At 37.3% G+C, this 27,548-nt stretch overlaps 1 protein-coding gene across 1 annotated transcript in view; it reads right to left on the reverse strand.

Annotated features, from left to right (window-relative positions):
- LOC150107054 (transmembrane 9 superfamily member 1-like) overlaps nucleotides 1-27,548 on the reverse strand; it is a 372,331-nt gene that overhangs the window by 269,808 nt on the left and 74,975 nt on the right. The window contains exon 3 of the mRNA XM_090392919.1: nucleotides 8,780-8,861. Coding sequence (XP_090249045.1) covers nucleotides 8,780-8,861 — 82 coding nt within the window. The remainder of the gene's footprint in view (nucleotides 1-8,779; nucleotides 8,862-27,548) is intronic.

The following is a 27,548-nucleotide window of genomic DNA, read 5'->3' on the forward strand; positions in this document are numbered from 1 at the left end:
GTTGTCTGAGGAGGATGTGATGTCGGGAATAGAATTAGAAGGATAATAATTTTTCAGAAGGATAGAAATGTGAAAAGAGGAAAAAGAGTGCTGTTAATGATTGCAAAGGAATTGTGTCTGCAAAGTGTGGAAGTTGATAGTGCATGCACAGATTTTGAATCTGTGTGGTGTGAAGTTGAAATAAACAGGTTAGTTAGTATATCTGATAGGATGCTGTTATAGGCCAGGGAATGCAGAGAATAGTGATTGTGAAATGTTTAGGCAAATTAGTTGGGCACATAAAAAGAAAGTGAACCTGATGGGAGACTTTAATTACAGGAATCCGTGCGGTTAGCCTAGTGGCTGTCCGCTTCGCAACCATATGACTGGGGAAGGAGTGTCCCAGGTTCGATTCCTGTTGAAGACATAAGGAATTTGAGGATCTTCCTCAGCCATAGCCAAGTAAGCCTGTCTTGGGCGTGGCCAGTAGGGTTTTTTTCCACCAGTTTATCTGGTGGTTTTCATCCCACAAACAGGCAAACCGGCCCCGTGAACACACATGGATCTACGGCCATAAATATTGGAGTGAGTTGAGCCCCCCATGAGGGGGCTTGACTCACTCCAATAGGCATGGGGGAGAAAAAGGGAGGAAACTCCATATGAATAAATAAATAAATTACAGGAATATAGAATGGAAGGAGGAGATAGTGTATGGAAACAAGGAGAGTGAGTTGGTGGAATTTCTGAGAGCTAAATATCTTAAGCAGCATGTGATTGACGCAGAGGCTTTAATGTTTTGGATTTGGTGATAACTTTACTAGATGCAGTTGCTAATGAGGTGTTGACACTGCTGACAGTTGGTGAGATTGATCATGAGGTGCTTGTTTGGGAAGTGATGAAACAAGAAAAGGGTTTTTTTTTTTTTTAAATGTTGGGCCCATACACAGGAGGTTGACTGGTCAACCTATAGTACATTAGTACTGTGTATGAGTGGTGGGTTGGAAAAGGAGGAATTTGTTTACATTTGATTTAAATGACTTTAAATTGTATTCGTTGGGAAACACAGCAGGTGGGAGACTGTTCCACAGTGCAGCAGTTGCAGGGATGAAGGAAGAGGAAAAGAAATTTGTTCTGTTTGTTTCTAGGTGTACTGTGAAGCGATGTTGTGCAGCAGCTGCACGTGTTCCAATGAGCTTAGTACTGAGCGGGGGAATTATTGATGTTATTTCAGATGAGCATTTCCCATGAAAATATTTGTAGAATATACTTACTGCAGAGAACAAACGTCTGTGTGAAAGTGGGGGGGGGAGAGAGTTGGTAAGGGATGGATCATTGATAAGTCTAATTGCCCTCCTCTGTATTGAGTTGAGCAGTTTGAGAGAGCTTTTAGGGACCCCACCCCATATGTAGGAGCAGTATTCAATAGTTGGGTGGATTTGTAACTTGTATAATGTTAGCAGCTGTTCAGGGGTGAAGTAATGTCTTGAAATCCTAGTTTTTTTTGAGGCTGAGGATGCAATGTTTGTGCCAGGAGAGTTTGACGTGAGGGTGATTCCGAGGAACGAGATCTTAGGCTGTCTGGAAATTTAGGTATCGTCGAAAAGGATACTGGGAAAAAGTTGTTCTTTTTTTTTTTTTTTTTATGGGAAATAGTACAGAACTGGGTTTTGTTAGCATTGAAATTTATGAGGCTATCCGAACCCCATTGTAGGATGGCTTGGAGATCAGAGTTAAGGGTGGTGGTGGTTGATGTTCTGTAGGATGAGGTGAGGTGTGTATGGTAAGGCTTATCAAATGCAAGCGAGGAGTGTAGTGTGCTGTCATTTGCAAAACTGTGTATTGGGTTGGAGGTCAATTGCAGTAGATCGTTGATGTATAACAGGAACAGGGTTGGTGAGAGGACAGAACCTTGTGGGACCCCAGCATTAATTGAGTGGTGCGAGGATAGGGAGCCATCCACCATCACACACAGTGTGCATCCAGACAGAAAACTGGTGATCCACTTACAGAAGTCCTGGGTCAGACCGAATGATGGTAGTTTGCCTAGTAGGCCTTTGTGCCAGACCCGGTCAAAGGCTTTGGAGATATCTAGTGCAACCACTTGAGATTCGCCAAACCTCTCCATAGGTTACTGCCAAAAAATGGATACATGTAGAAGTATAGAGCAGGTGATTACAGGAAGCTCTGTAGTCAGTTAGCATTAGTGCATTGGGTGGATGAGCTGAGCGGAAAAGATGTTAACAATGCATGGAAACTCACAAAGTAGTATCTGACAAAAGCAATATATGACTGCATACCAAGGGTTAAGCGAGTAAATAGTGTAGGAGTGAAATGGATGAACTGTGAACTCAAGCAAGTTGTGCTGGAAAAGAAAATATAATGGAGGAGGTACAAGACAGTTGACAGTGATCAGATCCACAAAGAGTATAAAGTGCAGGCTAGAAGGATGCAGTATGAGAGGAGATTGGCTGGTCAGGCCAAGGTTAACTGAAGGGATTTTTTCCACTATATGGCAAGCAAGAAAAATAATTATAGCAGATTAACACTGGTGAATAGTCATTGGCAGCCGACTAACAGCTGCAAAAGATATAGTGGAATTATTGAACGAGCACTTTATCAGCGTATATCATACTGGCGTAAATGATGCTGTGCAATATATAGGAGAGAGGCAAGTATTAGGAGAATTGGAAGTGAAAGAAACAGATGTGTATCAGATGTTAAAAAGGCTGTGGGAATGGATGACATATCACCACATATTCTTAAGTATGTACACCACAGTTGGCTATGTCCTTGACCTGGTTATTTAATGAAAGTCTTGCAGTGGGTAGGGAGTGGAAAGAAGGCAAAATAGTACCACTCCACAAGCATGGTTCTAAGACAGACGTCTTCAACTATAGGTTAGTCTGTATAACTGCGGTTGTGGTCAAAGTGTTGGAAAGATTGGTAAGGAAGAGAATACAGGATTGAGTTGATGAACATAGCATTCTTTATGAGGGTCAGCATGGGTTCGTAAAGAGGGTCCTGTTTTAGCAATTTACTTGCATTTTATGATAGGGTAATGGGTGTGTTAGATAAGAGAGAATCATATACAGTGATATTCTTGGACTTTGCCAAAGCATTTGATAGATTACCACATGATAAGTTGGTGTACAAGCTACAGAGGATGGGAATGGATAGTCTATTGGTTAGATGGATCAGAGATTGGCTCTCTGAATGATACCAGCAGGTTGTGTATGATGGAGCAGCATCTCAAAAAAGGAGGGTAACCAGTGGCATGCCCTAGGGGTATGTTCTTGGGCCCCTGCTGTTTAACTTGTTTGTAAACAATACATCATGTGGACTGACTGGGGATCTTCGGTTGTTTGCTGATGATGCAAAGTTGGGAAGTATTATAAGTGGCACTGCTGATGTAATTTCTTTCAGGAAGATTTGAATAAACTTTTTACTTGGACAAAAGAGTGGAGTTGTAGTTTTAATATTAATAAGTGCAAGATGTTGCATTTTGGAGTGCAGAAATAAAACTCAATGGTGCCATACTGCAGGAAGTGGAGGAGTTTAGAGATTTGGGAGTGATGGTTGACAGTAGACTGAAGTTTAGAGGACATATTGTTAGTGTTGCAAAGGCTGCACATTGTAGTACTGCTATGATAGGGTACTCTAACATGTAGGGATAAGGAAGTGGTTGTGCCACTGTATAAGGCACTGATCAGGCCACACTTGGACTATTGTACTCAGATCTGGTCACCTGGTTTTCAGTGTGATGTGGAGACATTGGAGAGGGTCCAGAGGCAAGTGACTAAGAAAATATTGGGACTTTGGAATGCTGGCTATGGAGAGAGGTTGAAGAAATGTGGACTGCAGAGTTTGGTGGATAGGAGGGAGAGAGGTGATATGACAGAGACATTCAAGTTGGTGAGAGGATTTTATCAGATTAATCCAGAGGGGATTATAAAGAGTAGGTGAGAGGAGAACCAGAGGTCATCCCTGGAAGTTATGTAAAAGTGTGGTGAAGAAGGGTGTGAGGAGTAGATTTTTTTACATGGAGAATTGTCAGTGAATGGAACACATTACCAGAATGTGTTGTTAATGCAAGGAGTGTTAAGGATTTTAAGATTTGGTATGATAAATATGTTGTGAGTTGAATGAACCTCCCACAATGAGTCTGCCAACTCCATGGAGGGTGTAATAATAATAATGATAATGAGTTTCTATCTCAAATGAACTCAAGTCATCTGATATCATTAGTACTCTCCTTCCTCTCCTATCTCTTTTGTCCTTCCTAAAAATGCAGTACCCTTTATTCTCAATCCAAGTTACAGCATTTAACTCTGATAGCCAGGTTTCACTAATGCCAATAATCTTAGGCAACAACATATGAAAAGTCATATCAACATATCAGTCAAAGTCAGACTAAGAATGATATCATGGTGAAATTTAATGCAGAAGTCATATATTTTCCATATACAAGTATATAAAGGTGTATCACCTTATTAAATACTCAGGATAAGATATAGCTGTTGAAAATTTTTCTACAACTATCTCTCATCCAGAGATACAATATATATCATATTTGGCAAGAAATTATTTTTTTGTTTTAATTCTATACCCAAGAGTAGTATAAGAATGAAGTAACTTTATTATTTATACAAGCAGACTAGTCGTGAGGTCACTTCACATTTGGGTATAGATACCCTTCTTGTTTGCAATTTGTATTGCTCATGAACATGCTGATCACCTTTTTCTTTATATTCCTTCCACATCCACTTAACTCTGAATTACTTTAACCCCCTGACCCTGGATATGCAGTCTGATAATGCCTCTCTCAAGCAATTCCTAACCACCTCCCATGAGCTATTGACATTCTTTCCTTGTAACTTCTTAAGCCATGTTACTGCTCCAAGCTGAAAGCTAAGTTTATCCTCATTGCATTTTTATAATTTAACATAAAGCCTTTCTTGACTGAGAATTCCACATTTAGCAACTGTAGGGGAAAAAAAAAGAAAAAGACTACATCGTCACTTTCTCAGATCAGAAATAGAGCGGCTACTTCTGTTTATGCATACATCTTTTGATGTTATTACAAGGTCCTTCCATTTTCACTGTAATAATTTCTGTATGACATCAGCTAACTCACTTCAATGAAAAAGCCCATATAAAGATTCCTCTCATCATGAAGGAGAATCAGTCAGGTCTTTTCCACTTAAAAGGTATATTGTCTTGTCATTCTTCATCTGTGCTACGGAATCAGTTAACTAACAAAACTAAAGGAACATCTGTTACCAGTAAAAAAAAAAAAAAAAAAAAAAAAAACGTTGTGCAATCCATTTTGAATGCTGTGAAGACTCAAATGAAAGTGATTTTAAGAATCACCAGTTTACAACAAATGTCCAAAAACTTATATAAAAAGAATTAGTTAATCTGTATGTTCATTTATTCTCCAAAAATTATATATATACTTAACAGGGTGAATGAGCCATCATCTGTCCACATAATTTGATGCCTATTCTTGATCTGAATTTTGTAGATGGCTGATGAAAATATTCTCTGTTTGCATGAATAGTACAAGATATCAAGATAAGAGAAATTTCCTGATTTAATTTCTGAGATAAATTTTTTGAGATTAAGACAAACACTTAATTATAAAACACACAAAAGGTCCAAAGTTTGTGTGCGTGCACATATCACATTGACTTCTAAAAAAGAATGTGTTTCTTTTTTGTTCAAGATATACACTAGTGGCCAAAATTGTGGAAACCTTTCGGAAAAAGTGTATTTCTGAGGTTTGATGGATCATAACACCACTTTTTTTTTGAGTAATATCATAAATTATATATCAATGGAAAGATAATTTAATCAAGAATGCAATGCAATAACTTTTATGAAGGATTTTTTTTTATATTAGAACAGCAGTTGTAAAGAAGACAAGTGAAACACATAGAAAAAATTAAATATACAAAAATTCTCACAATGTGAGTTAATGCTTAGTTGGGTAACATTTAGCGTTAATTACAGCCTTACAACGCCTTCCCATGGAGTGAACCAAGTTTTTTAGTTCTGCAGCTGTTATATTGTGAAATCAAGATTGAATTATTGCTTCTATTAATTGGGTTTTATTGGTAGGTTGCTTCTGACTAATAAGTTTCTTTAGTCGGCTCCACAGATTTTCGATTAGGTTAAGGTCTGAGCTATTCCCAGGCCATTCCAGCAGTGGAATATGATTATATGATTATCTTGAAACCACTTTTTGCACACAGCAGCAACATGACATGGAGCTGAACCTGTTGAAATATAAATGCTTCATTATCTTGGAAAAGATCACATGTGGAAGGCTTCAGTTTGGGCTCAAGTATTTCATTTATGTATTTTTGGGCATTTATATTCCCATTAATCACACAAATTCTGCCCACACCTTTTGATCTCATACAACCCCAGATCATAACACTAAGTGGGTGTTTCACGGTGTAATAAATTTTAACAAAGGGCTCGCATCATCAAAAAAAAAAAAAAAACCCTTCATTTAGCTCTTATAATACTTATATTGCGACTTTGTAGAGCTTCTGACAGATATGATAATTCCTGTAGGATATCAATCATTAATGCTAGATCTTTTAAAAATTCCAAATTGAGAAGTCGGTTTAAAAAGCCCTTATATTTATCATTTGATGCAAAATGCTTGCATAAAGCTGGGTAATTTCTCCACAAAGCAAGAGCCATTTGTTAACTGCAAGCTGTCCATCGTGGTTCAAACACTTTCAATACCAAGGTCTTTTGCAATCGTATTTAATTCTCGTTGATTTTTTGGCGATTGATGATAAAAAGCATATCATTTATCCATAAATATTTCAAAATGATTTATTTCTTTAATGTTTTTTATTGAGTCGTCTAATGCTAAGTGTAAACGATGAGTGCAATGCCAAATCACAATGTTGGGAAATTTTTGTAGAAGTTTGATTGCAACACCTGATTTGTTTCCTAACATTACACTAGCTCCTTCAGAACAAAATGCAATGAAATGATTTTTTTATATAGTTATCAGAAAATCCATATAAATTTAAAGTAGCAATTATAGTAGCATGTGTATACATTCCACAGAAGTATTTTCTAGTTCTACAAGATTATTAACCACCTCACCAGCCATTATGGATCAAATACGCATCCTCATACACCTCGTATCCATCATATATTTCAATGTAATATCAATGGTATTACAATTTTAATATGCACTTCGCATCCATGATAACTTTGACGTCTATAGACGTCTTGGCCGGTAGCGTGGTTAAACAAGAAAAAGGGACTCGCAAATTTGAGAAAAATTTAACAAAGGGTTTGCACGAGCCCCTTATGGCTCACCACTGGGTGTAATGCAATCAGGATGCAAATCTTCTCCGATTCTTTTCCTTACGTATTTTATGCCATCACTACCAAACAGGGAGATTTTAGTCTCATCACTCCAAATAATACTCTCCCACTGTTCCGCTGTCCAGTTAACATGGGTTTTAGCCCAGTTTAATCTTTTCAACCTTTGTTTGAGAGATAAAAATGGCTTTTTTTTGTGGAATTCTAGCATTTAGACCAAATTCCTGCAGTCTGCACTGAACAGTCCTTGCACTCAACTTCACATTGTATTGCGCCATTTCATCTTGTATACACCCAGATGATTTTCTTCTGTCACGTAGGCACAGTCTCTCAATTCTTCTATCATCACTTGCTGTTGTGCACCTTTTCCTGCGTTTACCAGTCTCGTTTTGTAGTGACTGAGTCTCCTTATACCTCTTCAAAAATTTAGAAATGACACCTTTGGTTAAGTTTCCACCAATTTTTCTTCTAATTTCTTCATAACTGTAGCCTTGTTCACTTAATAGTACTATTTTACATCGCTTTCTGGGTGACCAGTCAACTCTATGCGCTATTTCTTTAATTTTATTACGTTTTACAAGCTCACTAAATGAAAGAACACAAAAAAAAAAACCCAACCAACTTGATAGCAATCACATAACACACTGACAAATGTCCTCCTCTCAGCTCCAATACATGACATCAATAGCTGAATCCTACTGTAACCTTATTGGCTCATTGCCAAAACAAGATGACACCTGTTGACTCCCTAAACACTCATGCTCATTGGCTACATTCAAATGAAGGACAGCTACTTCATATCAACCTAAGCAAGTTGTGCTTCTTTTTTCTGGTTATTTGGCTATAACTTTTTAGAATACAGATATTGAACAAACTTTGTTGCATTACATTCTTGATTAAATTATCTTTCCATTGATATATAGTTTTATGGTATTACACCAAAAAAAAGGTGTTATGAGCCATCAAACCTCAAAAATACACTTTTTTCAAAAGGTTTCCACAATTTTGGCCACTAGTATAGACTGCTAAAATTACACACTGCATTTATACTCAAAAATAAAATTATCTCAAATTTATTAGGTGAGTTAAATCACATTAAATAGTATTCTTGGACAATGTTTGGCAAGAGCTGAGAATTGAAAATGTTTTTTGTTTTTTTTAATACCTATCTCAAATAAGAGAGGCTGTTTAACCTACAGTATATTACTATCACATATGGAATTAAGTTGAGAAAGAAGAAAAAGAAGAAATTTGAAGCCCTGCAAATCATACTCTTTAGGAAATACATCATCCAGCAGTGGACAGAAAACAGCTGATGATAATAACTAACTTGGAGCAAGGTAAAAAAAAATGCTACAATCGTGTCCCTTGAGAGTACTTACCAGGAAATTATGATAACAGCAAAATGACTTAACATGATTACAAATAAATCAGAGGCAGTTACCTTTAAATTGGATGATGTACTGAGATACTGCCATTCTGTCTCCATCTAACACTTCACCAAGTGTAAGGCTTTTATGCTCAATCTACAGATAAAACAAAAGTCATTCAATAAGGACCTTTATCACTTTTTTTTTTTTACTCATAATCTTATCACCCACACATTATGCATTCAAATCATGATTAAAAAATAAGAGATTATGGTAAAAAAAATGTTTCTGCAAGCTGTCATAAAAAAAACTTCCAGATTTGTAAACTGCACAAATTTTTATTACTGACAAAAATGTCCATAATAAATTTAGTTTAATCCTTTATCCCAGCGAGAGCAAACAAAGTTTGTGTCTGAAAATATCTTCAGGACTGAATCTTTAGAATTTCAGTGGGAGCCAGGCTCAGGCTCCCACTGAAGAGACTTCAATAAAGGTCGAAACTAGTCTGGGTAGTGGCCAATCCCTTAATGCATAACAGTATACATATCCACAAGGAGATGTGTTTTGCATTATGGGAGATACTGGGATAGGAGTGTTGGTAGCTTGCTCCACCTTTGCTACGAGTTGCCCTGGTGTTGTACTACTTACCCAGGTAAGATAGTACAACACTATATTCAGTCCTGAAGATATTTTCAGACGCAAACTTTGTTTGCTCTCACTGGGATAAAAATTAAACTAAATTTATTATAGTCTAACCTAGTGAAAAATAAACTTTCAAAAATGTCCATAGCAAACGCATCTAGATACGAAAATGTTGGGTTATCAACAATAAAATTTGCACAATTTAGAAAAGTGGAAATGTTTGAAACGTTAGTAACAAATTATTAGTTTTATTATAACATGAGTTCTTTAGAATTAATACACTCAACTTCAAATGCAAATAAAATCATATTAATGTTTCTGGATATTTTCTATCCAACCATTACAAATTTCATGCAAGATTCAGGGATCTATTCTTGGGCCACTACTTTTAGCTTATCTGTTAATGACATTTCATGTGGAATGACTGAGAATCTTCAAATACTTGCTGATGATTCAAAATTAGGTAGAATTATCAGGAGTATTGCTGACAATTTTTATACAGCAATCCCTCAATTAGTGTGCCTAATGCGTTCTTTAAAACAGGTCCATTAATCGAATATAATAACCTATGGGAAAATGTATAATTCATTCCTCAGATTTCTTTTTTGAACCTTAATTTTTTTAATAAAAGAATTAGGGTATGTCTAAGGGTCTAGTAAAAGGAAAACCATGAAGCTGAAAGACAATACAACATATTCAGAATATAAATTTATTATTCTACTTAACAAAGAATTGAGCTAACGTAGTTTGGCAGGCATTTTGTTTCTTTTTTTCATACAATCGACGATACGGCTCTATTGCCTCTTCTACTCTTCTGCAAATTTTACTGCTTCTCTCTTCATCAGGGTCAGCTTCCAAGCATTGCTGCTTAAAAACTTCGATTGTATGAAAAAATATTTTCAAATTGTTTCTATGAAATCTCTTTTGGCTGACTATCAGTGGTTAAATTTTCTTCATATTCTTCGGGATTTTCCCGCTGTGCATCTAAATTTAGCAGGTTGGGATCACTCAATTCTTCAGAATGAGATTTAATTAACTCTTGGACGTTATCATTGAAGGGGAGAAAGAAATGAAGGATGCACGAATTGGTCACCAACACACGAAATCACGTGATTAATAGATAGTTTCCCAACTGTTATACAAGCAAAATAGTTACCACTTTAAAAACTATGATCATAAACAAGAAGTTAATTTTCTGACGTGTGATAATAAACAACTCATCTCAGAAGATGGATTGATTACCCTATTATCGGAATGGATTCTCCTTTTTGTGACATGTGCAGAAGTGTTGAAGGGTCTTGAATCTGTGGGCATACTATAGCAGACGACATAAATTTTGGCAGTAAAAATTTGGAACATAGTATACGTAGTGTACATGGAAGTAGTGTAGTATGCCATTAAAAATAACTTTGTAAAATGTTTTAAATCTGTAACTAAATTGTTTCATTCTGGTGAGTGATTTTTAAAATAGTTAGCCATAAAAATGTATAGATAGAAAATGTTTAAAATCTGTAACATTTATTTGTAAGATGTATATAGGCACACTAATCGAATTTGGGTATTAAAAAAAATGACGCACTAATCGGGGACACATTAATCAAGGGATTACTGTATATTTATCCCAACACAAGAGGTACAAGAACCTATAGCAATCAGTGCCGTGTGTCAGGTGAAATTGAGGGTTGAGAAAGTAGAAACATATCGACATTCTTCTTAAAGAGCTTTAAGTTGAAATTGTTGGGAAACACATTATGAGGACGGCTGTTCCAGAAGACAGAACTCCATGGAATAAATGATGAAGAGGAGAAGTAAATTTGATGAGTTTGTTGTTTTACCATAAAGGGATGTTAGACAGCAAGTAGAGGAATGAGAAGTACCTGTAGAAGAGACACAGAGCTGAAACAATGCATCTGCGAGATAGAAGTTGAAATGAGCCCATGATGATGGATTTGGGATTTATATAGGATTAGTAGCCAGGTAAGTATAAAATAGATTCTTGAGTGGAAAAGAATGCCTAGTTTTTTAGAAACTGAGAAAACTACTAATGTGATGTGTTTCTGCCAAGAAAGGTTGGAGGTAAATGTCAGTCCAAGGAGAGAGTTCATCCTATCTGGTGACGTGTGTATCACTGAGGATGAGGGAAGGTGAGCTGAAATCCCTTTTACGAGAGAAAATGTAGGATAGCATTTTGACGTCGACTAGATTATCCTAGCCCCACTGAAGGATGGTATGGAGATCAGTGTTTAAGGCACTGTTGCAGATGATCTTGGTGTAAGGGATGTCAGGGAACTACAATGTTTGTCAAAGGAGTAGGATGAGTGAAGAATGCTACTGGCTATGAATGGGATTAGTAGTGATTGAGAATAGGCCTTTTATGTATAAGATTGATTATGATGATGATTTATGGTTTTTTTAATTTGCGCAAGGACAGCAAGGTCATACCGTGCCATATCTAAGGTTATAACAGTACACCACAAGATAAAACAATCACAAACATCCATTCCCACAGCAGGTTTCAAACCAACAACATGTTGGCTGGAGAGTGAGTATGCTAACTACTTGGCCAATCAATACTGGTGATGTATGAGAGGAAAAAAGGTAGGTGAGAGAACTGAGCCCTGAAGTACTCCTGCACTGGTAGCAAAGCTTGAAGACAGGTAGCTGTCAACCATGACGCACAATGAATGACCAGAGAGAAAGTTGGCTATCCAGTTACAGAGGATGGCAAGTAAACTGAAGGAATGCAGTTCGCAAAGTCTTGGAAATGTCAAGGGCAACAGCACACGTCTCTGAACCCTTTCATAGCACGTGCCCAGTGGCGAGTGATGCAGGTTAAGATATTAACCTACATCACTCAGATTAAATCAGTGAAGTCCATACCGGTGGTTGCTTATTAACTAGTGAGCTTTTAAGGAGTGAAGAAGTTGACCATTGATAACTTTTGGAGAGGATTGCAATTGGTCAGTAGTTGGACAGTATGCTTTTTTTGACTCCCCTTTTCTGGAATGAGTTGGATATATATTAGTTTCCATGAAAAGGCATAGGTGCCAGCTGAGTATAGAAGGACTGAAGAGACAATAGAGGAAGGACTGGTGTAGGCTTTGGAGTACAATAGCAGAGATGCCATCAGGCCCAAATGATTTTGTAGTGTTTAAGTTGTTTAATATTTTTCTTATGTCTTTCTACCAAAAGGCGATAGGAAGCATATGGTGTCCATTTGCTGGTATGGAAGGAGGCGATTTGCCTTTATCATCTATGCAGGAGTTAGAGGATAAGAGTGATGCTAGGAGGTCAAGCTTTTTCTTTGGATGCTGTAACAGTAATGCATTTTGGATGTGAGAGGTGGGAACACAGGTGAGCAGAAGTCATGTCCGATAGCTTTTGCGAGGGCCCAGAAGGCATTTCGACAAGAGACAAATTTTTGTCTAGTGGCTTTTATGAAGGTGGATTTGCTGATAGTTGATTTACATTTACTGCATGCTTCTGCATAGTCTGAGTATGAAGCAGGGGTTCTTGATGCAAGCTACCAGCGATAAGAATTTTTTTCTTTGACTACTTTCATACATCTTCTGTTGAACCAGGGCTTGGAAAGTGGATGGGAATTTTGGATAGAGTGCAGGTGTCTGATCAGAAGAGCAGAAGCAATAGTCATGCCACTGGAAAGAATAGTTGTTCTAGAGATCATCTCACTTTGTACCTTTGTAGTGCCAGAGGACACGAGGTTGGGTGTGGTCAGGAAGGGAAGTTCTCTGAGAGTGGAAACCTGAACTAGATTGTGGTTTGATTTGTCAAGAGGAGAGGTAACATCTACAGTGTCTGGAAGGAGAACTAGTCAAAAAAAAAAAAGGTCAAGGCTTTTGGGAGAGTGGAGGGGATTATCTGGAATTTCCGAATTTCCGAATCACGTCCAGCCAGTTGGAAATGTAAACATTCAGGTCACCTAGAATGAGACTTTGCTGTTTGCATAGTAGCTGGATTGTAGATGGTCAAGTTTCATGGAGAGGAAGATGTCTTTGTGGTTTTCAGAGTTTGAAGACTGGTATATGCAGCAGATGAATGTTACTAAGTGGGACAAGGAAACCTAGCCAGAGAAGGTCAAAAGCAGGGGATTCTAAATTTGGTATTCTCTGACAGGCAATGTTAGAATATACCAAAGCACAGGTGCCACCTTTCTGGTGAAATGAATCATGATTGTTGTTGGGGGATATTTACTGTTTGTAGTGTTGCCATCGCTGTTTGTCCTTTTCATTTTTGGTTTGTTATTAGATGAAAGGAAAGAGTGGGGGACATGCATCTGGGGAAGACAGAATCGTGAACATGACACCCATACAGAGACCACTCCTTGCCATTCTGTGGCCTCAACAGTGCCTCTTACATACCACTACTCGGACATCCTCACCAGGCACAACGTAGTAGAGTATGTGGCAGCAGGATTATGCACCAATTGAAAGGGAAGCCTCCTGCCTCATTACTGACCAGTTTAGGCCCATATACTATCTGTCAACCGGCCTGTACACGGAGAAGAGGTAGGGGAGGCCAGAACCCCTGTTCTGGAAGCTAAATATAGTATTCACTTCTTCAGGCCCCCAATAAGCAGGGTTGTGGTATTTCACTGGGTGATGAAAGTCATTTACCACTATGGGGTAGATGACTTTCATTACCTAGAGGTAAGATTTGAATAGACTTTTAGCTTGGACAGATGAGTGGAGCTGTAGTTTTAATATTAATAAATGCAAGGTGTTACACTTTGGAGTGCAGAGATATAAGGCTGGGTGCTGTATTGGTGAAATTGTGCTTCAGGAAGTGGATGAGATTTGGGATCTTGAGGTGATGGTAGACAGTGGAATAAAGTACTGAGGCACATCGCAAGTGTTGCAAAGACTGCACATAGTATTGCTGCTATTATAAAAAGTACACAGACATATAGGGATAAAGAAGTAATGGTACCTCTATATAATGCATTGATCAGACCATACATGGCCTACTGTGCTTGGATTTGGTCACCTGTTTTCATTGTGATGTGGAAACACAAGAGAGGGTTCAAAGAGAAATAACCAAAATGATATTGGGAATGGAGTGCTGGTTATGCAGAGCAGTTGAGGGAATGTGAATTATAGAGCATGGTGGATAAGAGGAGTGCAGAGAGTCAGGATTGGCATATCATTCTATAGATACTCTTTAACATAAGATTAGATGGAAGAAGACATCAAGATATAACAGAGATCTTCTAGTTGATTAGGGGATTTCACCAGATTAATACAGAAGGACTTAATTATAAAAGAGTGGATGGTAAGACAAAAAAGAATAAGAGGCCATCCCTGAAAGTTGCATAAAGATGTGGTGAAGAAGGGCGTAAGGAGTAGATCTTTTTTATGTGGGGAGTTGTTGGCGAGTGGAATGTAATGCTGGAGTGCATTGTGAATGCAAGGAGTGTAAATAATTTTAAAGTTCAATATGATATGTTGCTGGTTGAGTGAACATCCAACGATGAGTCTATTGACTCCATGGAGGATACTGTAATAATAATAAAACAATAATATAAAAGTCTGTTTGTGGAGTGTTCATGTGTTAAAGCTACATAACTGGTAGAAAAATCTCCAAAAATCCTATAAGCAGCGTGGGGAACAGGCTACAGCATCTGCTGATTCAATATCCAATCTTCAACTTCCTTTGGTGTATAACAATATCTTCATAGCATAGTTGGAAGACAAATAAAGCAATGTATCCTTCAAATGAAATAGAACTGAATTTGATTTTTGTCATAATGACAACAATCTTAACTAAAAGTGAGTTAGCTCATCTTATAGGTTTTTCATCACCAATTTCCTGATATGTATCCTCAAAGGGTGTTCAGGCTACTAAGATAGCATTACATGATTATAAGCTTACATTATTATTTACATATTGCAAACACAAAAATTACATCACCGATCATCTGTATGGCAAGTCAGGATTGGCAGACCATCATCATCATCAATTTCCTGCCATGTACCCTCAAGGGGTGTACAGGATATGATAGTACTACATGAAAAAAATTACGTATGGAATTGTGGAAGTATGGAAGTATGGAGTAATTACTTTGAAAAACTGCTAAATGAAACAAGCAGTGATGACAGCACGGTGATAAAAAACACTGACCAGGCATGCAGTCAGGAATACATATCCATACTTGAAGTAGAAAAAGCCATCAAAGGCTTGAAATGTGGAAAGGCAGCAGGAGTAGATGATATTCGACCAGAAATGCTGAAATATGGTGGTATAAGAGTCTTACAGTGGCTGCACTGCATAGTTCAGAAAGCCTGGACAGAGGGACGAATTCCCAATGATTGGAGTAGAGCTCTCATAGTACCCATATATAAAAAGGGAAATAAAACTGAATGTGAGAATTACAGAGGTATTTCCCTACTGAGTGTTCCTGGTAAGATCTATGCAAGTATACTTGAGAAACGGTTGAGAAGAATTGTGGAAGAAAAGCTTGGTGAAGAACAAGCTGGATTCAGGCCAAATAGAGGCTGTCAGGATCAGATCTTCACTTTACGACAAATAGTCGAGAAAGCATGGGAATATAACAAAGATCTGTATTTAAGTTTTGTCGATTTGGAAAAGGCATATGACAAGGTGCCAAGAGAGAAGCTATTCAATACGCTGCAGTTATATGGTGTCAATGGGGCATTATATCAAGCAATACTTAGTCTTTATTTGAGTTGTGAGTCAGCAGTTAGAATTGAAGGAAGTACAGGAAGATGGTTTAATGTTAAATCTGGTGTGAGACAAGGATGTACATTATCCCCTCTGTTATTCATTATCTATATGGATCACATTATGAAGGAATGTGGTATTAAACCTGATATCAAAATTGGAGATGTTAATGCCAGCTCTTTGCTTTATGCGGATGATGTTATACTTTTAAATAAATCCGCTACAAGTCTGCAAGATTCTCTGACTAAATTGAATAGCTGTTGTAATAGGTATGGTATGAAGGTCAGCAATAAAAAGACAAAGACAATGAAAATAGGCAGAATCATTGAAAATGTCAACTGTGTTGTGAATGGAGAACCTGTGGAACAAGTAAAACATTTCAGCTACTTAGGCACAATTTTTACTGAAGATGGTAAACTAAATATAGAAATAGACAACAGAATCAGCAAAGCTGGTATGGTGAGAAGTCAGTTGAATAAATTCATATGGAATAAGAAAGAAATTAGTCTGAACACTAAATTAGCTGTATACAAGACAGTGTTCAAACCAATTTTAACTTATGGATCTGAGAGCTGGGTCAGAAGTAAAACACTTGACCAAAGACTAGAGACCGCAGATATGAGAGTCCTAAGAAAGATTAGAGGCGTGAACAGATGGCATCAATGGCAATATCATATTAAAAATGAGGATATTAGGAAAGAACTTGACATTGTCAGCATCCCGGAATGCGTTAGCAGAGCTAATCTCAGATGGTATGGTCACTTAAATAGAATGGGAGAGGAAAGATTAGCAAAACAAGTGTTTTCTGCCAGGTTGGCAGGAAAACGACCCAGAGGAAGACCAAGATATAGGTGGATTGATACGTACAAAGTGCCTTAGATGATAGAAATATAAGATCTGATAATGTTGGAGTCTTGACAAGTAACAGACTGATTTGGAGGAAAATTGTAGATAGGAAGTTAGTAATGATGTAATTTTTTCATGTAGTACTGTCATATCCTGTACACCCCTTGAGGGTACATGGCAGGAATTTGATGATGATGAAGATGATGAAAAAAATTACATCATTACTAACTTCCTATCTACAATTTTCCTCCAAATCAGTCTATTACTTGCCAAGACTGCTACATTATAAGATCTTATATTTCTATCATCTAAGGCACTTTGTACAGTATCGATCCACCTATATCTTGGTCTTCCTCTGGGTCGTTTTGCTGCCAACCTAGCAGAGAACACTTGTTTTGCTGATCTTTCTTCGCCTATTCTGTTTAAGTGACCATACCACCTGAGATTAGCTCTGCTAAAGCATTCCTGGATGTTGACAATGTCAAGTTCTTTCCTAATATCCTCATTTTTAATATGATACTGCCATTGATGCCATCTGTTCACGCCTCTAATCTTTCTCAGGACTCTCATATCGGCAGTCTCTAGTCTTTGGTCAAGTGTTTTACTTCTGACCCAGCTATCAGATCCATAAGTTAAAACTGGTTTGAACACTGTCTTGTATACAGCTAATTTATTGTTCTAACTAATTTCTCTCTTATTCCATATGAATTTATTCAAATTGACTTCCTACCGTACCAGCTTTGCTGATTCTGTTGTCTATTTCTATATTTAATTTACCATCTTCAGTAAAATTCATGCCTAAGTAGCTGAAACGTTTCACTGGTTCCACAGGTTCTCCATTCACAACACAGTTGACATTTTCAATGATTCTGCCTATTTTCATTGTCTTTGTCTTTTTATTGCTGACTTTCATACCATATCTATTACAACATTTACTCAATTTAGTCAGAGAATCCTGCAGACTTGTAGTGGATTTATTTAGAAGTATAATATCATCCGCATAAAGCAAAGAGCTGATATTAACATTTCCGATTTTGATATCAGGTTTAATACCACTTTCCTTCATAATGTGATCCATATGAAGTATGAATAACAGCGTAATGAATAACAGAGGGGATAATGTACATCCTTGTCTCACACCAGATTTAACATTAAACTATCTTCCTGTACTTCCTTCAATTGTAACTGCTGACTTACAACTCAAATAAAGACTAAGTATTGCTTGATATAATGCCCCATTGACACCATATAACTGCAACGTATTGAATAGCTTCTCTCTTGGCACCTTGTCATATGCCTTTTCCAAATCAACAAAACTTAAATACAGATCTTTGTTATATTCCCATGCTTTCTCGACTATTTGTCGTAAAGTGAAGATCTGATCCTGACAGCCTCTATTTGGCCTGAATCCAGCTTGTTCTTCACCAAGCTTTTCTTCCACAATTCTTCTCAACCGTTTCTCAAGTATACTTGCATAGATCTTTCCAGGAACACTCAGTAGTGAAATACCTCTGTAATTCTCACATTCAATTTTATTTCCCTTTTTATATATGGGTACTATGAGAGCTCTACTCCAATCATTGGGAATTCGTCCCTCTGTCCAGGCTTTCTGAACTATGCAGTGCAGCCACTGTAAGACTCTTATACCACCATATTTCAGCATTTCTGGTCGAATATCATCTACTCCTGCTGCCTTTCCACATTTCAAGCCTTTGATGGCTTTTCTACTTCAAGTATGGATATGGATTTCTGACTGCATGCCTGGTCAGTGTTTTTTACCACTGTGGTGTCATCACTGCTTGTTTCATTTAGCAGTTTTTCAAAGTAATTACTCCATTCTTCAAGGATATCTTTTTCTTCCGTTTTCTACTTCAAGTATGCATATGGATTTCTGACTGCATGCCTGGTCAGTGTTTTTCACCACTGTGGTGTCATCACTGCTTGTTTCATTTAGCAGTTTTTCAAAGTAATTACTCCATACTTCAAGGATTTCTTTTTCTTCCGTTTTCATGTCACCATTATCATTTCTAACTCCTTTTACAGCACTCTTTCCTCCATTCCTAAGCTTCTTCAACAACCTCCAGAATATTTTGCCACCTTCTTGATATTTATTTTCTATATTCTTTCCAAAGTCTTCCCATGACTTTTGTTTAGCTAGTTTTACACAGTGTTTAGCATTCTTGCATTTGTCTCTGTATTCTATAAGAGCACAAGCTGACTTATTTGACATGAACTTTTGATATGTTTTCTTCTTTTCCTTCACTGCCTCTTTAACTTTCTGTGTCCACCAGGGAGTTCTGATTTTTTTTATCCTTGCAGACAACCTCGCCGCATGCCTCTCTGGCAGAATCAATCAATGTTTTCTTCAGAGTTTGCCACTGAATCTCCAAGGTTTGATTCCTGTTCTCAAACTCTTTAATTTTTTTTCAATAATCTTTCTGTATTTTAGTCTACAGTTCACATCTGAGAGACTGTTCAACTTTGATTTGTTTTAAAACTTTCTTACATGTCATTCTTTTCAATATGAAATTCAATTTTATCCTGCTCAAGACTAAATAGTGATCGCTTCCAATTTCAAATCCTCTGTACACTCTGGTGTCCTGCACCAGGGAGAAAACATCACTATCAACAATAACATAGTCAATGAGACTTTTCTTATTCCTAGCCATGTGAATTTGTGCACATTTTTATGTTGGAACATAGTGTTAGTAATAACCAGTCCATGTCCTGAGCAGAAATCCAACAGATATTTGCCATTATTATTAGCTTTGCTCTTTTCTCCAAATTTTCCCAAAATATTTTTGTATGTCTCGCAATCATTTCCTACTCTGCTGTTTAGATCCCCAACAAGGACCAAATTTCCTTTTTCATTGTGTCAGTTGCTTTTTCTAAAGCCTCAAAAAATTCCTCAACTTCTACCTTAGTTGAACCTTCTGTGGGACCATAGGCACAAATAAGTCTCATTGTCCAGTTCCCCATTCTCATATTTGCCCACATTATTCTACTTGAGACTGACTGCCATTCAAGAAGATTAGCCTCGTATTTTGTGTTGAATACTATGGCTACTCCTTTTCCTTGATTGTCATTGCCTGAATATAACATTTTGTATTTATTGCTCAGAAAGATCTCACCAGTTTTTGCCTTTTTTGTTTCAGTCACCCCTATTATGTCGATCTGGTACTTATCTAATTCCTCAGCTAGCTCCATTTCTTTGCCATTCAGGCTTCTTACGTTGATAGTACCGATCTTTAACTCTGGTGATTTTGAGTTGGGGTTTGTTTTCAGATTTGTTCCAGTAGCTGACTTTTCGCTGTTCGCCCTAGTTCCCTGGCGAAAACAACGGGGGCTTTGTTTAACCGGGCGACACCCAAGCCGGCATGAAATTTTGTCATGTCGTACCATCATTTTTCATTTTGGTTTAACCAATAAGAATACAATTTGGTCGGCTAAATCCCAAATTGCCAGCCCATCCTCGTTTGTTCAGTATCCAAGTAGATACCCAACAGGGTGCACCACGAGAAGGTGCGGATTGGACATTAGGTCAGAAGCTCTGGTCGGTTCTCCGCATTCCTTTAAAGGCTATGTGGAGGTCTCCTCTCAGTTATACAGCTTTGACCCTTAAGCACCCCTTAATATTACATGGAAGTTATTACAGGTCAGAGATTATTTTTAAAATCAATATCAGCTATGAAGCAATCTCCAAACTTCACCAATTATGGTTTCATTCATTTACCAAAGATCTGGAAGATTGTTATTTTTGAGACTCAGGTCTCAAAAATATAACCTGATTTCTCCAAATGAACTTTATGGTTATCCAACCCATAAAGGGAACCATGAAAGGACATTAGTACTGCTTCAGTTACATTTAGAAATGTTTTCTGCAATTATTTAGCTCAGCACTGTGAGCTTGTCACAGTTACCATATTTACTAGAATATAACTTACACTTTTTATCCCAAAATTAAAGTTAAAAAATCGAGTGCGAGATATATGAGGAGATTTTCGGTAACTAAAGTTTTTTTTAAAAACCTGCTTTTTATCACTTGCTTTGTTTGCTTTTATCATTTCTGAATCATAAGATCACCATGATTTTAAAAAAAACTGAAAATGGGTATGCTTACCAAGAATCTCCTATTTGCTTTCATCTCTATTCATGTGATTGATGCGGTATTAACAAAAGACTGCTACTCAACGACAAAGGCAAATCGACAATTACTGAATTGAAATGCTTATTCTCTTCAACCAAAATTCCGAAATATTTGAAACTAAAACATTCACTATCTACTTCTTAAAGTTTTAAATATGTGAACCTTTTTAATTTCTTTTTTCTTAAAGTAAAATCAGGGGTGTGAGATATATGAGGGAGTGAGGCAAGTCCACGTCCCCATCGTGCTCCCTGGGACCTTCCGTAGGGTACACTTCCTTTAGCATCCTTGTAGGGAGTGTACCCTACGTTGTTCCTCTGTGAAGAACAACGAACAAATTAGCGGAGTAGGATTCATATCCCAATGGCGAAATGTGCGGAAGAATCTTCAGAGGAGAAGACTTCTATAAACAACCTGGGCTCAGCTGGCTCCAGCTGTCATTACCTGGTTAGGGCCCCTACCTAGGGTTACAAGGAAAATTAAAGGATTCAATCCTCTGACAAAGGAAAGCAGCTTTGTCAGTACTGACACAAGGTGGAAGTATCATGATGGTGGTAAAGCTTGTGATTATAAAATTTCAGATGGCAATACAGTTTATTGTGTACGTCTGTAATACTGCAGAGCAGAAAGCAAATGGAGAAACTACTGCTCTATTCTCTCTAGACTAACCACCATGGCGAGCAAATCTACACAAATGACCCCGAGTTCCCGGCGTCCCTTAAATGGGACAGGGGTGCAAAGAATCTCCAGGCTCAAAATGGTGCATTCACTAAAACTAGGAACTTGGAATGTCAGAACCCTGTACGAAACAGGTAAGCTAAGAAATGCTATTCAGGAAACTAAAAGACTTGAAATTCAGATTTTAGGAATGAGTGAAGTTAGGTGGCCAGGATCAAGCAAAGCTCAAGTTAATGACAATGTACTAATCTGGAAGTAGTGAAAATAACCATCAAAATGGAGTTGGAATAATATTAAACAAAGATGCCAATAAGTCACTGTTGAGCTTCATCCCCTACTCAGATAGGATGATGTTATTAAAACTAAAAGGTCAACCACTAGATATTAATCTTATACAGGTCTATGCCCCTACTGCTGACAAGAGTGATACCGAGATCGAAGAATTTTATGACCAATTAAAAGAACTAATGAAAAACACAAAAAAACATGATATTAACATCGCCATGGGTGATTTCAATGCTAAAGTTGGGAAAGGTAGAAGTGGAGATATAGTTGGCAAACATGGACTGGGAACAAGAAATGAGAGAGGAGACAGTCTTATTCAATTCTGCCAAGAAGAGGAGCTAATAGTCACAAACACATGGTTTAAGCTACCATCCAGAGGGCTATATACTTGGCGATCACTACAAGATGATAATAATACAAATATAGTCAGAAACCAAATTGATTACTTGCTAATTAATCAACTATTTCGAAGTTCCATAAAGAGCACAAACACCTATCCTAGTGCGGATATTGCTTCTGATCATAATCTACTGGTGACAGTGTTAAAAATTAGACTGTAAGCTATACTTCAGAAACATCAACAAAAAAAGGTTTAATTTAGGAAAGTTAAAAAACCCAGAGATAAGAAACAAATTGAGTCAAACAAATCTGAATCAAGAGATAGCACTTATCAAGAATGATGAAGAATGAAAAAGAGTTGATGAATCATGGGACAAATTAAAATTTGTCTTCATAGAGAAATGTACCAATACCTTGTGTCCTGATAGAGCAGTAAAAAAGAAAGATTGGATAACTGACGAAATTCTCTCTCTCATGGATCAACGCAGATATAAAAATCACAGTCCAACAAAATATAAAGAGGTTCAAAAAATTATTAAAGGCAAGATCAAAGAAGCAAAAGAAATCCGGATGAATGAAAAATGTAGAGAAATTGAAATTCTACAAGAAAAGCATGAGTTTTAATCTACACAAAAAGCTGAAAGAGACCTCAGGTATATTTAAGAAAAAACAACTATGTGTCCTTCGAAACAAAAAGGGAGAAATAATATCCAAAAAAGATGACAAAATACAAGAATGGGTGAAATATGTAGAACTCTTTTCTGATAACAGATAGAACCCAGAAAATACTTATGAACAGATGGACGGTTCATGCATTCTAATATCAGAGGTAGAATGTGCACTGAACTCGGCTAAAAATGGTAAAGCCTTAGGCCCTGATAGAATACCAGCAGAAATAGTGAAGTTATTAGAAGGTGATAACATTGCTATATTAGTAAAGCTATTTAATAAGGTCTACGATACAGGCATATTCCCCACAAGAGTTGTTACAGTCGACCATCATCATGCTACCTAAAAAAGCAAATGCGAAAACTTGTAATGACTATAGAATGATCAGTCTAATGAGTCATGTTCTCAAAATGTTCCTGAAAATAATTCATAAAAGAATATACAGAAAATGTGAGGATGCCATCAGTGATACCCATTTCAGCTTTAGAAACGGTTTGGGAACAAGAGAGGCTCTTTTCTGCTGTCAAATCTTATTCCAAAAATGTATTGATCATAAAAAGGAAGTATTCATTTGCTTCATTGACTTTGAGAAAGCATTTGATAACGTCCAACATACTAAAATGATTGCACTATTAAAGAGAATTGGATTCGATGGTAAAGACATCAGGATCATTCAAAACTTATATTGGAACCAAAAGGCATCTGTTCAAGTTGATGACATTATTATAGACCCCATTAACATCAAATGAGGAGTAAGGCAAGGATGTGTGCTGTCACCTCTTCTTTTTAACATATACTCAGAAGCCATATTTCAAAAAATCTTAAAAGGAAGAGAGGAATGGATTAACGTAAATGGTGAAATCATCAGTAACATCCGATATGCTGATGACACAGCTCTCCTGGCTGACAATATTCAGGATCTTCAAAATCTTCTGAAACTAGTGAATGAAGAGAGTGAAAAAATGGGATTAAAAATAAATATCACCAAAACTAAATTCATGGTCATAAGCAAAACACCAATTCTTAATTCATCACTTTCTTTAAATGGGAAATGATTAGAAAGAGCGATGCTGGTTAAATGAAGAATGCAATCCAGAAATAGAAATAAAAGTTAGAATTGAAATGGCAAGAAAAAATTTTCTCCTGATGAAGGTCACCGCTCACCAATGCCAGAGATTGGCTAATCAGAAACAGATCAAAGAGAGGCTTAGAAAAAGTTCCTCCAGTCAGCAACTAAAACTGAACTATGGGTGGTACAGAGGATGCAAAAACCACATCCACTGAGTAACGCAGACCATAAATTTTGGAATATTTCCTGAAATTCACCTTCTATATTCTTATCAAAGTCTTCCCAAGACTTTTGTTTAGAAGACTTTTACATGCTGCCATGATTTTTTTACATTTTTCTTTGTATTCTCTCAGAACAAATGGTGATTTATTTACTAGAAACTTTTGATATGATTTCTTCTTTTTTGTGACTGCTTCATAATTTCCTGCATTCACCATGGAGTGCTTATTTTTCTATCCTTATAGACAACATCACGCCTCTCTTTCTCTCCAGCTGAAAATTTAAACTCATTTTTTTCTTTATCATCATCATCATCATTCAGGACCTCCAATGAGTCACATTGGAGGTCCAGACAACACACCGTATCATACCATTCCTTGAACTCATTTACTGTTTGTGCTCTAACCACTCTATAAGGCAATGCATTACATGGTTCAACCACCATCCATGCAAAGAAATCCCTCCTCACCCTCTTGTCCTCACTTTTCCCACTTGTTCTACTATACAAAAGAACTTCACAGTATTAACCCTGTAACTACCTCTCAACAATTTAAATAACTAATCATATCATCTCTCCTTCTATCCACCAAATTTTGCAGTCCACATTCCCTCATTCTATCCTCATAACTAACATTGTACAGTCCTGATATAATTTTGGTTATCTGCATCTGTATACTCATTCTATGGTTAATTTACCTCCTTCAAATTCTGGGGGCTAAATCTAAGTGCAATAGTCCAGGTGGTGGTCTGATTAGGACTTTATAATGGAATCACAGCTCTTCTATCTGCTGGTCAGCATCCTTCTCTGTATTGCAGCAATCCTCTGGTTTACCTGCCCTCCCTTTGCAATATGTCTTCTAACTTCAGGTTTCTATCAATCATCACCCCCCAAGATCCCTTGCCTTCCCCACTCCCTCCAGTACAGTTCCTCGAACAGGGTATCCAGCCTCCCATCGATGTATCACAAACTTCAAGACTTTATATTTAGCTGAATTAAAGTGATACCCCCATTCATTTCCCCATCTCTCCAGTTTATACAAATCTTCTTGAAGGGTTACCACAAATCTGCAAACAACTGAATATCCCCCCCCCCTGCAATCCATTGACAATGTCACTGATATAAAGATTAAACAATACAGGTCACCAGTACTGAGCCCTGTGGGACCTCACTTGGAATATTTCCTGCTTCCTTGATACCACTTCCTTATACACAACTCTCTGATACCTATCAGATAGGCCAATCTCAAATCTAGTTCATTAACCTCATATCTAAACCCATGTGCTGCAACTTAAATATCAGCTTATCGTGTGGTACCCTGTCAAATGCCTTTGTTAAAAAAAATAAATAAATAAATAAAATATAAAAAAAAAAGGCAGAATATGCCTTTCCCTCATCAACTGCTCTTATCACTTTATTATAAAAGGCAATCATATTACTAAAACAAGAGCACCCCTTAACAAATCCATGCTGACTCATCTTTTCAACACTGTAAATGATCCCTCACTAATTTCTCCAAAATCTTAACGACTGCTGATGAAATACAAACTGGTGTATAGTTCTTCCAGTCTGCTACCACCCTTATGCAATGGCACCCTTCTTCCACTCCTTGGGCACCTTTTCCTGTAGCTAGACTCGCAATGAAAAACCAGGTCAATCAACGGAGCTGTCAGTTCTTTAGTACATACCTTAAAACCCATGGCAAAATTCCATCCAGTCCCACTGCTTTATTCACATTCAAAATACTCAGTGTTTGAAACACTCTCTCTCATTGCACTTCTACGACCCTGTCTCACATCTCTAGTATTAAAACCTACCTCTCCAGGATGAAATACCCCAATGAAGTGTTCATTGAGCAACTTCACTATGTCCTCTGCATCAGTCACTCTATTCTCATCTTTGTCTAACAATGTCAATCTTTCATAATCTTCCTCCTACTAGCCATATAATGAAAAAATGCCTTAGGATTTTCTTTGGATCTCAGAGCCAATCGCTTCTCATATTCCAGTTTTGCGTTCTTTACCATACTAATCACTCTGCTGGCCTGAGTCCTGTATTCTTTATGCATCTTCCCTCCACTACTCTCCTTATATTTCTTCCATAACCTCTTTTTCACCTGCAGTTCCCATTTGATGTTTGTCATCCACTTTACACCATTGTTGCTAATAAATATTTCTTCACCAGTTCCCATACACTGATGATATCTCACCCTTCCAATTCCTCCATCCACGAAACTTCTCCAAGCTGATTTGTAAGCTTATTATAATCAGCTGTCTTATAATTCCACATAATTCCTTTCTCTTTGATACTCCTGCATGTTTGTTCATCCTCCCAAGTGAAAATTACATGGTCATTCTCTCCAACTGGGGGTAAAGATACCATCTCTATTACAATCAGACCTTCTGATGCTATGACCAAATCCAAAACTCTTGAACCTTGTGTTCCTTTTACGACATTTTGCCTAAGACATTTGTCCCACAAGAATACCAAAAATTCCATTCCCTTATTACCACATGCAGCTTCCCCTTCTCAATTTATACTACTGTAGTTAAAATCTAACAATCATTCTTTTTGCTACCAAGCTCAACTGCCTAATCATCTCCTGCTCTTCACCCTCTATGCTCTCTCTCTGGCTTATAGCAACACTCCACTAAATATTCCTGTCCATCTCACACCATATGTGCTCAAAAACATTAGTGCCATTTCCCTCCAAATCCTTCACTTTGAGAGGACATATTTCATCACTTATCATAAGTACTCCACCACCAAGTTTGCCCTTCCTATTGTGCTGAAACATGCCTGCTACTTCTATTCCCATCTCTATATTATCTTTTATGTTTCACTGATCCCAATAATCTTTGGATAGGCTGAAGCTATCAATACATTCTTAAATGATATTTGTATATTCCAGTCTACAGTTCACCTCTGAAAGCTGCTCAACTCTGATTCTTTTTAAAATTTTCTTACATACTTTTCTTTTCAATATGGTATTCAATTTCATCCTGCTCAAAACTCAATGCTGATCATATTTCAAATTCCCTATACTCATGTTCTAAACTAGAGTAAGGATATTGCTAATCAACAGTAAGGATCAGTCCATATCCTAAACAGAAATCCACAAGGTACTTACATTAGTTTTGATCCTTTCTCCAAATTTTCCCAAAACATATCCACATGTCTGATATTCATTTCCTACTCTGCTGTTTCAATCTCCAACAGGGAACGGCTTTTCCTTTATGTCAGCAACTTCCTTTA

Source organism: Typopeltis vanoorti, chromosome 5 (genome assembly GCF_054136105.1).
Source record: "Typopeltis vanoorti isolate ZY-2024b chromosome 5, IOZ_Tvanoo_1.0, whole genome shotgun sequence".
In the NCBI taxonomy this organism is placed as follows: domain Eukaryota; kingdom Metazoa; phylum Arthropoda; class Arachnida; order Uropygi; family Thelyphonidae; genus Typopeltis; species Typopeltis vanoorti.